A 12,686-nucleotide genomic window follows, 5' to 3' on the forward strand; every position below is an offset into this window, starting at 1 on the left:
CCGGGTCACCAGTTGTAGCGGTTGGCAGGAAGGAGACGGAGAACTGGTTGCTGTTCTGTCGGAAGCCAGAACTGGACTGGCCCGAGATTTATTTCTCGCGCCCCGTGCTCCAGGGGCGCTGCCGGTGTCGCTGGTAGTGTGGCTGCTACAAGGTGATGCTGGGCCCCATGCGACTCCCTTCGCATACCGAGCTTCTTCACTGAAGTCGTCCGCGCTTTCTTTGGTCGATCCTCCTCTGAGAGGAGCATAAGAAGCACGGCGGCAGCCCTCTGGGCACTGGAATTGCTCATTGTGATTCTGGGAAAACTTTGTGAAGCAAGCAGCGCAACGCCTACAACTTTCGGGATGTGCGCGCGGCAAAACTGGAGCGCGAAACGCAAATCTAGTGGACTTCCGCACGATTATATAAGAATGATGATAAGGATATTTTCCTCCCGCCATCTTTCGGGCACGATGAGCACTACGAAGCTCCAAGTTGCCCGCTGTGTGAAAGGATCCTTCTGCGTACAACTTCGGTTGCGTGCAACCGTTGTGAGAACGAATTTGCAGCAATAAGTTGCACCGTGTGAATCGACCCTTAAAATCAGGAAGCTTGTTACGCAGTTAAGTAATGCAGCAATTTCGGCTTATTGGTACATGAGCATCGTGTTACAAGCGCAGCTTAAAAGGGACAAAGGGGAGACAGACAGTAAGTTCAATAAAGTTGTTGGAAGTTAGCGCTGTATTGTCTATCTTCCCTTTGTCCCTGTTAAGCTGCGCTTGTAACACGATGTTGTTACGCAGGCTTCGAGGATACCACTGCATCGCCATGGCCTTTCTATACATGGCTGTCATACTGAGGTAAAGGTAATGCCTCCAGTGCCAGAAGCGGTTGGACCTCGGGCAGTTACGGCGCACCAGGAAATGCAGAGACAATTTCCTTAAGTGCTTCGAGTACCGCAGAGAAGAGTCCCAAAGAAGGCACCGTAGGACCGTACGGAGACGAAAAGAAAACCATCTCGGTCGAAACGGTGGTGCATAACGTGTTGTTGGGCTAGCAGGCGTATCTCACTAGCGACTGCATTAGGATTCACCTTCCAGAAGGAGTAGTCACTAGATTCTGGCCGAAATAGTATGGGAATACCACAGGCCCCGTTCTTCCTGTAGGTGACAGTGGTGAGCGGGTAATCAAGAGTTGCAGCAGTGTGGGCAGCGTTCATCTGATCTGTCCGGTGGGGAGCCGCCGGTACCGAAGAGTCCATGGTGTTACCAGGAACATTCATATCTTGTGGATTGTCGGCATCACCCGAGTCAGGGCTCTGAACCCCTTGTCGTTTTGCAGGGCTTGGAGGAACCTGTTGACCTGGAGGGACCTGTTGATCTGTAGGAAGCGTTATACAGACATCGGACCTCGCGTCCACATCACGGCGGGAGGTCCGTGAAGCTTTCTAAATGGCTTCTGCTACGGAATATCTTGTGACTAAGCTGTAGGATATTCCGCGCGGTTAGAAGAGCACGAAAAGGCATGACCCACATAGCAGACGCCACCATTGGTCCTACCTTTTGCTACGGAATATCTTGTGACTACAATATGCAGACTGCTACTGGTTTCGAGGTCATACGACAATACGCCGTTTAATCAGGTACATAATGTCGCAAAATGACTTGACACTACTAATTACCCAGGTTCAAAAATAACTATACAAGGTGTGTGCAGAAAAAGTAGTCCCACATTTGCGCACACACCGCGTTCCCTTACCGTACGACCTTCCGGTGGCGCACGACGACGCATTTACGCGATGAAAACCAACAAGAAAATCGTGGTAACGAAACTCTGCGTAACAAAAATGTTAGCCATGCAAACTTTGCTCTCCGTGCGCTTCCAATGGGACATGGTGCTGTCGGCACAGTTGCGTCGCCCATTCGCTAGAGGTGCCACCTGTGCAAAAACACGAACGATATCTAGCAGCCCTAGTAGTAGCTGGATGCAACTGTGCCGTGACCGCCATGTTGACATTGTCAAGGCAATTCGAGATGCAGGGAGAGCAAAGTTTGCGTCGCACACTTTTTTTGTTACGCAGAGTTTGGTTACTACGGTTTTTTTTGTTGGTTTTCATCGCATAAATGCGTCGTCGTGCGCCACCGGAAGTTCGTACGGTAAGCAGGAAACGCGCTACATGCGTAAATGTGCAGCTACTTTTTCTGCACACACCCTGTACTCTAATCTAAATGAATCTGTGTTGGACTCAATGCGTCTTGTTGTGTTGTGCATTGTGTGTTCTCTTAGGCAAATTGCTTTCCACCCAGATAACTTCACAAGAATCCACAAAAGATATTCTTCGTGTGGGTCATGCTTGTCATTTGGTTAATTAATTTGATTAAGTGATTGATTGCTCGATGCACCATAATGCAGTATGCTTCCCCTATACCTTAGCATTGCATAGCGGTAAAAATTATCAAAGCACTACCCTAATTATCTGGTTGGGTGTGCATTGTTTTTATAACACGTCACTATCCAACTTTTGGATTCACAAGTGATTCTTTCATGCCAGTCACATTAGCTGTACGCAACTTGTATATAACCGTTTTCTTCTTTTTCAAAGGACAAGCGCGGCCGGCAGAAGCTCAAACGGAAAAACTGGGGTACATTTCTTCCAAGGGTCCAACTATGCAATGCATACCCTTCTGTTTTGTTCTTTGTGATTTCATCCTTGCGTTGCTTCTATCTTATTCTTTGGTTCCTCCTGTCATCGATATCCCAGTGCTTATATAACCAACGTTTTGCCTGAAGAAAGGCAGGCTCTGCCCGAAAGTTTACATATTAAATAGCTACTCTGACTTCATGCTTCATTCTTTCGTTATCATTTTTCTTGACTTGGCTTAGTACAGTCATGTTTTCCAACTGGCTCAACAAATGCTCGGAAAGTGTCAACCCTTAATTCGATTCTATTCGGGAGTTTTCTGGACACCTTATATAACTAAGTTCTCACCACTACAAGCCATTTCGCTCATATTTTTGTTGTTGTGATTTCAATTGTTTTTCCCGCAGGATTCCATCGCCCAAGCCTCTTCTCCTTTTCTCCCGCCTCACCTCACATCAATCCCTTTTCTGGAAATTCTTCCTCCTCTAACCTCACCTCAATCTCCATTTCAGAAATTTTCACTCACCTCACCTCAACGTCCTTGTCGGAAAACGTTCCTCACCTCACCTCTCCTCAACCTCGCTCTCGAAAATTTTTTCTCATCTCACCTCAATTCATTGCTCGGGAAGATTTCCTCACCTCACCTCACCTCAATGTGCGTGAAGTGGGGTGAGGACACCCTCACCATAATTTGCCCTCGTGAGGATGCCCATCTTTACTCAGCGTACATCGCGGAGCGTTGACCGGTTGAGTGAACGAAGTTTTTGAAACGCACGGGTTCCTTTTATGTCCTCATGTCCTCTTTTAGCGCGCTCGAGAGTATGAGACACCCGGAGCGGCCACTAAACAGGGAAAAACAACTTTGGAACGCCACACTCACTGATCTCTATGTATAAAGTGTCTCTTTTACAAGCGAGATCAGTGACTACACTGCTTGCTCCCTGATGCCGCTTCCTCTTGTCTGCTCATGCAGTGCACAGACGGATGATACGTTGGCTCAGTTTGAACCACAAGGTTGGAGGAGACGACTGCAGCGGTTGTCAAGCGTGTGTCAGCGGTGTGAACGAAACGGAAAAGATGGGAATTTGTAACAGACACTATAGGCGCTGTTTACTGTGAAGATGACTGCATGGCGTGAAGATATCTGCATTAAAGCACCGCATATCGACGATATCCGACGATATCCGTGTGGAAGTTGTCCACTAATATACAAAAGGATGATAACAGTTATAAAAATATCACAGTTTACTAAAATCGGAGCATTGAGTAAGATAGTAAGTCAGCATTTTGCTTCCGAGCTCACACTTCGAAGGTCGTCCTGGTGGCGCTCAACAGGAAGTACGTCACGGAAAATCTCAAGCACCCGGGTGCTTGTCGTCTGCTACCATGCACCCAAATGAAACGGGAGCGCGAAAAGCGGCTCGGAGTCTCACAGTCCGACACTCGTGCCCCGGGGCGCCTACTTAACGCACCCTTTCTTTGCGGTGTTGTCATATTGCAGCACACAAAGACTTGAGGAACAGTTGTGATTCCAGCCATGAGATTACCAGAAGCTCAGTCGCAGTAGATTGCCTGCGGGCAGTAGATATGCTCCAGCCTTTGCTGCTCAATGGGTGCTGCATTTGACGTGTCTTTATAACCACATGACTTTCGCTTTCATAAATTTTCAGATATCAAAATACTGATCGACAATGAAGATTAGTCACTAGAAAAAATTGCCGCCGCTAAGTTTATTAGAACAAGGAGTGCGCTGCAAGCTAACTTGACTGCCAAATGTCTTACTAATGTTTCCAGAACAACCACCTATGTTCTTTTCCTTTACCTGGCTGGAAAACAAAGAAGACATTCGAACGCAACGAACCCAACGCTTGGACGAAGAAGAAGCAGAAGGAAGAAGCAGGAAGAAATCAGCCATAGCAATAACGATCGTGCGAGGACATGGACCTCGAAGAACCCGTTGACACTGTGACCCGTCCGTCAGTCTCTACGGTTAGCAATGATGAACAAACCTGGCCTACCCCGAGATTCCACAGCAGCGAATCCCTGCTCTTGCACCCAGGAGGGGATCACCTTCAGCTCGACAAGATTATACAAAAGAAACTGAGCCTCACTCAAGCCTCACCGGTCGACGACCAAATGAACCACTTGGAGCAAGCTATACTTGTGCAGCAAAATCGCTCCGAAAGTTACCGCAGCGATTCTGAAGTCACGGAGGACGCCGCTGTCGATGAGCCTCAAAAACTTGTCATTGGTATTCGTAGGAAGAAGGATGGAAGGAAAAAGTCCCCAACTGTTTTGAGCATAGCGCTGGGAGACGATGGTTCTCTGCAGTTGACGCAGGGCTCTGAAAGCACCGACGCAAGCACAGCTGAAAACGGAGTGCAACAGAAAGAATCAAGCCCCGGGGACAAGAAAGTGAAATTCCAAGATGATGGTCTCGATACGAGCGAGGAATCCTCACGATCACAGGGAGCCGCAAAAAAAGGCAAGAAACGAAATAAAAGTGGGAGCGATGAGGATGATCGCGGACGACGTCGAGGCAAGAAGCGTGACCGTGATAGCGAAGAGGACAGTGACAAGGAGGACGGCAGCGACCGTCGCAGAGGTAGAGGCAGAGGTCGAAGTCGAGGTGGCCGTGGTAGGGGTCGTGGCAAAAATCGCTCCAGAGACCGAGCCAGTGATAAAGATGAGGAAGACAGCGGCCGTGGTAGAGCTCGTGGTCGTGGTCGGGGCAGGAACCGCGCCAGAGACCGAGCAAGTGATAAAGAGGACGAGGAAGGCAGCGAGAGTAATAGAGGTCGTGACCGTGGCAGGAGCCGCAACAAAGACGGTGATGAGGACGATGATAGTGGACGCACTAAAGGTCGGAAACGTGGGAAAAACCGTGTCGAAGACAGCGATGAAGACGCTGAGAGTGGACAAACCAGAAGTCGTGGTCGTGACAAACCTGGTAAGCGAGATCGGAGTAAGGACCGCAACAGAGACAAGGACGAAGAGGAAGACACCATGACCAAGAAGAGGTCGCGAGGAATTGAAAACGATGATGATGAAGGTTCTCCACGTGATAAGAAATCCAAGAAAGTGGTGTCAGCCTCGGAATTATCGAGTAGCAGGTACAAGATGTTCGAGCCCACGAGCGTCATAACGATTAATAAGCGCGGCGATATTCTTTCACCGGAAGAACTCTCCGTGGAAATTGCAGAGCGAGAGGACTCTTCCGAGAAGTTCAAAAGAAGGACCTTCCTGGACGGCAAAGAGGTATCTATCCCAGAAAAGAAGAAGAAGAAGAAAAAGAAGAAAGTAACGAAGCCAATCGTAAGAACGGCGTCAGTTCCCATACAGACCCCGTCAACAGAATGGCAGATGGGAAGAATTGACTCTGGATTTTCTTGGAGTGCAACGGCTCCGCCGACACCGCCGAGAAGAACCGGCGCATTCAAGAACGAAAAACGAAAGCCACAAAGTGAGTTGAAAAACTCCAAGGCTACTCTAGACTCTTTGCTTTCGACTCTGCCAACCGAGCCTCAGTTCGTTGTCAAAAGATGTGAGCGTCACAAACGCGATTACGTTGTGATGATGCCAAGCTACACAGAATCTCCTCTGTATTACCCCAGTGTAACTGCGATAACGAGACAGCCTCCAAACTATATGGAAGATATCAAAAGGATGACACGCAGGCCGCCACCAAGGATGCAAAGCAACCCATCGGAACGGCCGCGACCTTCGGCTTTGCGAGTCTTAAGAAATGAAGGCGATTTGTGGATCGAACAGGTACCGCTTGACCATGTACGTTCTACTCAGAGAACAAGGGGACGAACTATGTCGCTGGAAAGAGATCCCGATCCCGTATGTACTTGCTCAAGAGAGGACCCGAGCGGCATAACGGATGTACCGTCTCGGGCAGCACGCAATATACAAATAAGGAGGCGACCGAGATCGTCTCCAACACCAACTAGAATGACTGTAAAACGGTCTCTAGGGCCTAAGACGACAGAATCAAGCGAAACGACAAACCTGTCAGACAGCCAGCTTTCGGAGGAGCCTGACATCCACATCCACATCTCGAGACCCAAGAGACCCAAGACGAAAACGAAACCCAAAGACGAGAAAGACGTAGGTGACTCCCCGCCTAGAAAGACAAAGAAGGGGAAGAAATCAAAAACAGATGACGAATCTCCTAAGAAAGGAAGAGACGATGATGAAGTACAAGCCTACATGTTCCATACCTATCAAGGAAGAAAGGGAGGAGTGTCGCAAGTTAGCTTTGTCGGTCCATGGAAGGCTCTAAGCCTTGACACAGCTCAAAAATGTGTGCAAGACGATGAGAAATTGATGCAGTCAAGCACGGCGTCATTCGAAAACAATTTTACGAGAAATGAGCCTCATAAGCCTGAAGGAGTTAGTGATTCCTGTCCTCTTCCGACACTCGGCCACACACAGCAAGAAGCTATCAGCAAGACACGCCTTCGAGACAAGCCATATATTTCGTCGACCACCATATTTGACTACCAGTCGGCAGAGTCACTTTTGTCCTCCAACAGGGTGCACCAGCTGAGTCGCGTTCTAAAGTCCCGCAAGGTGATTGCGTATCCATCGCTCGTCTTGGTGGCTCTGGCACTAATAACTGGAATGACGGCAGTGTTTCTGCCCAGCAACGTCAGGTACCCTGTCAGCAGTAACCCCAGTCTCCAGCGTGTTTACAGTCACTCGACGAACATCACTGACAAGGACTTGTCGACGACAGCAGAGAGCTCAGGTGAAAATGACGTCTGTGATACAGCTTGGTGTCAAGAGGACGGTGCGTATCTAAAAGAACTAATTTCGTGGGATCTAAATCCGTGCGACGACTTCTACCGTTTCGTATGTAGTCGGTGGAGAAGCAGTATCCGTGAAACGCATTATGGTGGAAGCGTTCAGGATGACCTTGTACATTTGTTGGAGACCAAGGTCATGCATTTATTGCAGCGCTCCGATATCCCTGAGGAACTGTCAATGTCGAAAGCGATTTTCAAGGAGTGCTTGGACTTCCACAAGAAGAGCAGTGAGGACTGGGGCGATATGCTGGAGTTACTGTGGATGGCAAAACTGGACGGATTTCCGTTCACTTCAACGCCGGATAACATATCCGTTTGGGGTGTGGCAGCAAGGCTTTTACGGCTGTCAGGGACAGAGACGCTGCTCAGCATCCGGACAGTTCGAAATCCATACAACAGAAATGGAGCCATAATCGCGGTCGGAGCCGCGGAGCCCTTGTCCCCATTCCCTGGCGATGTCCAGAGAACCACTGGGTTCTACAATGCCGCTGCCTACGTCGCGATGAAGACGGTGAGGAAGGAAGGGAACGCTTCACTCTACTCTCTTGACGTCGCAAACTTTGCTGCCAGGTTGGAGTTGCTCTCTTCCAACAGGACGCTATTGGTGGGTCCTAATCAAATAGACACGTTGAGAGGTAGACCGGAGCTGATGGCGTTCGTCTCCGAGATATTCACTACGGGTGATTCTCCCTTGTACGCTGGGGCGTTCACTGACATCCTACTGTTGTGTCCCGACTACTTGAACGAAGTTTTAAGTCTCATGACCAAGGCGGAGATGCGTGCTGTGTTGAATTATTTCGGAGTACGGCTTATGGTAGAAATGTCAGCTTTCTCACCGAGTTCAGGAACGTCCTTGGCCGATGCCTTGGCGCAGCACCTGTACGGCGCCTCGTTACGAGCGTTGCCTCGCTGGAAGTTGTGCGTGCGCATGACTGAACGCGCTACGCCTCTCCTTTTCTTGCACGCTGTACAGATCGTGACCAGCAGAAACATATCTGATCTCCGTGACATCGTTCATCACTTGGAAATATCGCTGGACAAGCTGGGCATCCTGGGTGAAGAGTCCAGAAGAGAAGCATGGGAGAGTCTTAACCAGACCAGGATTGCCCTGTTCCACCCGTCCTGGCTTACTGACAGGACAAAGCTCAAGGAATATGTGAGCACATTCCCGAAGATGTTCGAAGGAAAAAGTTTACGATCATTTTACAATATTCGTAGCCACAGCTTTTATCGTGCTGTGCGCGAAGATCCCGACAACCAATGGCTGGGCTCTGCTTTCGACCTTGACTGCCGTACGGACGTGGACACTATCTACGTTCCTACGCTGCTGATCAATGTAACGCTTCTCAACCTTAGTGGGCGTTTTGAGCTTCCGTACGCCGGAACGCGTATCTTCCGGTGTCTACTGCGGCTCATACTCCGCAACGTCCGATTGAGCCGGGCAGAGAAACGACGCTGGTGGCCGGACCTTGGTCATTCGTACTTAGGGAGCGCACTTGTGTGCATTGAGCGATACGGAATACAGAAGACGGATTCCTTGGCCCTTCTGGAGTCAACGGCGGCACTAGAGCCCGCCGTGGAATTGTTCTTGCAGGGACGAAAGAGGCGTTTCTCAACATTGCGAAAGTTGGAGGTGGACCAGCTCTTTTTCGTGTACTACGCGCGCGGGACTTGTCTTGAGGGCAATGTCTCCGCTGCCATAGCCCAGCAGGTGAATATACCGCTGTGGAACAACCGCCTCTTTCAGGAGATGTTTCGGTGCTCCGTTGGTACGCGAATGAACCCTTCCAAGAAGTGTCCCCTCTGGCGAGATACCCGTTAAGCCGGTGTTATGTGATAATAAATGCTGTCCTCAACCACCCACGTGTATGCGACGTTTTTTTCTTTTTTGCTGTTAAACACGTGGGAGTACTATCATTGCACGAATACACATTTGCGCATGCCCACCTATATTTTCCAATCTGGCTATGCATGGTTCCGATAATGGCTCCTGAAAGGACAGTCAATGGCGCAGTGCATCCTGATGCCTCACAGGCGGTGAGAGACGTCTAAATAGAAAGCTATGCACTTGTGAGCCGTTTGACTGAGCTAAACTCGTTTGTCTTGAGGTAAGACAATGTCCACTCTGGAACTTTGCTGTTGAATACAGTTTCCCAAAAAATGCCTCCAAGGTTAAATCAAGGGACAGAATGGAATTATGGTTCACTGGGAACGTGGTGAATTTGTTTCAGTTAGTAGACAGCACCGTCCTGGCACCCTTAATGATCTTACTACCCGCCCCAATTTTTTGTGCGCTAGTTCCTGATGCCATATATGTGCCGAGCATGGCAAAAATACAGACAGGCTGAGCACTAAACAGAGTTAGGAAACTCCAACGATACGGAGGACAGGAAGAGACCATGGAACCTCCGAATTATGCGCCCATCTTGATAACGTCGGTTTGCACTCGCACCGAGTGCTTACTAAAGCTTAAAATGTCGGTTTGTGGACCCTACCCCTACCGTGTCGACCACGTTTGCTCCTACGAATGAAGAACGTTTTCACGGAGAAGACTGGACATACGGCCGGCATGCTGGTAAGCGAACTGCTAAGATAGCCTGAGCTAGAGCCCTGCGCGGATGAGGTTTTTGGCATCCGCATCCGACCCGCATCCGCGCACACGTTATCCGCATCCGCACCATACACAACAGTTTACATCCGCATCCGATCCGCTGAGCAAAACTCACCATCCGCATCCGATCCGCAAAAATCCGCACGTTTCGAAAGACGCGTAAAGACCGCCGGAAGCATGTTGGTATAATTTCGGATGCCTCCATGCTGTCACGGAAGGACTCAGTCATGACGACAAGCAAAGGTAAACCTTTAAACAAACGCGATATGGAGAGACTTATGGAACGCGTGGAACGCTACCTCGTCGGCGCTCGCGCGGTTCGAGACGCCTGAATGCTTCCTCTCCCGTCTTGGCGCCGTGCATGGTCAAAGGTGAACCAGAGCATGCGCTCGCTGTCGTCTGTCGGCGCGCAATACAAATAAATTGCGGGTGGAAAAATGACAGCATGCGGTATATCCGCATCCGATCCGCTACCGATCCGCTGCCTTCGTATCCGCATCCGATCCGCATCCGACCTCGAGCCATCCGCATCCGATCCGCACACTGCAGAAAGTGCTAAATTTTCATCCGAATCCGCAAGTATATTGCGGATATCCGCTTCCATCCGCGGATGGTGCAGGGCTCTACGAGTGACTGTTTGTAACACAGTGCGAGGCGATAGGCATAGAGCTGGAAGACAGGCAGAATGTGGTATTTGCTGAATAGGGGTGTGGCAGAAGCATCGTATGGTACGCCTTCAATTATCCGGAGAGCACGCTTTTGCAGGACATACGGCTGCTGAAGGGACGTCCTGGATGCAGATCCCCACACAAGAGCACAATAATTCAGCCGAGACCGAATTAGAGCCTCATAGAGCAGCAATTTGGCCGAGGCGGGAAGCAAGTATTTGTACTTCCGCAAAGATCCGAGCGCCACACTGATTTGCGATGCAATGGATGAAATATGATCGTGCCAGCGCAACTTCTTGTCAAAAATGACTCCCAGAATTTTTACGCTGTCGGCAAGCCTAATTTTGGAGTCACCGATGAATATGTCCTGTTCGGGTACTCTGCACGGACTAGGTGGAGTAAACAGTGTAGCGACTGTTTTTTGAATATTTATTTTTAGGCGGTTGTGCGAGGCTCAGGAGGCTACGTCACGAAGGATAACGTTTGCTGTCATGGCTGCGCTAACGGGTGTACTGCCGCTGATTAAAAGGGAGGCGTCATCAGCATAAAGAGTGATATCAGAATGTATAATGGTCAGGTCGTTGATATATAGTAAAAATAACAGGGTACCTAATATGCTCCCTTGCGGAACCCCTGCTGTGATGTGCAATGTGCGAGATTCATTGTATGAGTCCAAGGAAACGTACTGATAACGATTTGATAGGTACAATTGAAAGAATGATAGGCTGTGACCGCGGATGTCGTAGTGGTTCATTTTGCCAAGAGTATAGAGTGGTCAAGCATGTGGAAGGCCTTAGAAAAGTCAATATACAGGGTGTCCACGCTAAGTGTGAACAGATTTTTTAAAAATATATCAATCACTTTTTCCGAAATGAAATCAATTGCAATATAGCATATGCTGAAGGGCACTCCCTAGTGGGGCATTAACAGACTCCTAAGGCAATGTCTTAATTAACTTTCAATAATTAACTTTTTAATTATAAAAGCTACGAAGTTGCTCCAATGAGAATATCTAATCTCTTCGGTCACCAGATACCAAAACCGTTTTCAGAACAAAAATCCGTTCGGTAGATCGTCCGCAAAACATTCGTGAAGGAACGCCATTTTTTTCTTTATTTGGTTTATTGCGCATCTTCAAAGAAGTGGCTTTCCTTTACCCCCAGTGTGAGAGAGTGAAAGAGCACCATCGTTCCATCACTTTCCCCATAGAGCTGGTGAGGCTGATGGGACGATAGGAGCTGATGTATGTAGTCGGTTTGCCAGGTTTGAGGACTGGGACCACTTGTGCTGTTTTCCAGTCCTTGGGGAGCTGTCCAACTTGCCATGTGGACTTGTAGTGTGCTAGTAAGCTGTCCGTGGCTGTTGGGCCCAGGTTTGCCAGGTGGTTATATGTGACCTTGTCATGTCCGGCGGCTGTCTTCTTGCTTGCGGCCTTGTGTATTGCCTGTCGCAGCTCGGTGATAGTGAAGTCTGCATCCAGTTCTGGAGTTGCAGGGGGCGTTGTGATATTAATGAATACCTTGGCTGAGCGCGCTGATTGCCAATGCAGGGGACTCGTTGCTGCGTTGGATGGTCTCGTAATTGAAGCCAAAAATCTTTCTGCCACGGTCTTCTCCGCTACGTTAGCTTTGACGGCTATGGCACGAAATGGAGATATCAGTGACGGCGGCGCCTTCAAGCCCGTGATTATGCACCATAACCTAGAGGAATGTACAGCGGGGTTCAGAGCACAACATGTATCAGTCCAATTTTTTACTGCTAATGCCTTGAGGTGTCTCCGGATCTTGTCTTTCAGGGTGCTGGCCTCTTTCCAGTGTGTTATGTCGCCCGATCTCCTATAGCGACGCTCTGCTCTTCTACGTTGAGCACGAAGATGCTCGAATTCTGTATCAACTTTGGAATATGTAGCAGGAATGTTTACAGTCTTGCTGGATTGGTTTAAAATTTTGCGTATTCCTGCTGCGAAATCCGT

At 49.1% G+C, this 12,686-nt stretch overlaps 1 protein-coding gene and 1 long non-coding RNA gene across 2 annotated transcripts; both read left to right on the forward strand.

Annotated features, from left to right (window-relative positions):
* The first annotated feature begins 710 nt into the window (after window positions 1–710).
* On the forward strand, window positions 711–2,818 carry LOC135398016 (uncharacterized). Its single transcript, XR_010423953.1, has 2 exons — window positions 711–1,622; window positions 2,583–2,818. It is a non-coding gene; the product is annotated as an uncharacterized LOC135398016 (long non-coding RNA).
* A 1,628-nt stretch (window positions 2,819–4,446) lies between these two features.
* LOC135398017 (uncharacterized) lies at window positions 4,447–9,290 on the forward strand. Its single transcript, XM_064629468.1, has one exon. The coding sequence runs from the start codon at window positions 4,560–4,562 to the stop codon at window positions 9,255–9,257; it is 4,698 nt and encodes a 1,565-aa protein (XP_064485538.1). The 5' UTR covers window positions 4,447–4,559; the 3' UTR covers window positions 9,258–9,290.
* Window positions 9,291–12,686: the final 3,396 nt, after the last annotated feature.

This window comes from Ornithodoros turicata, chromosome 6 (genome assembly GCF_037126465.1).
Source record: "Ornithodoros turicata isolate Travis chromosome 6, ASM3712646v1, whole genome shotgun sequence".
Lineage (NCBI taxonomy): Eukaryota > Metazoa > Arthropoda > Arachnida > Ixodida > Argasidae > Ornithodoros > Ornithodoros turicata.

Excerpts from the sequence above, each read along its gene's own strand:
- LOC135398017 (XM_064629468.1), top strand. The coding sequence starts at position 4,560 with ATGGACCTCGAAGAACCCGTTGACACTGTGACCCGTCCGTCAGTCTCT.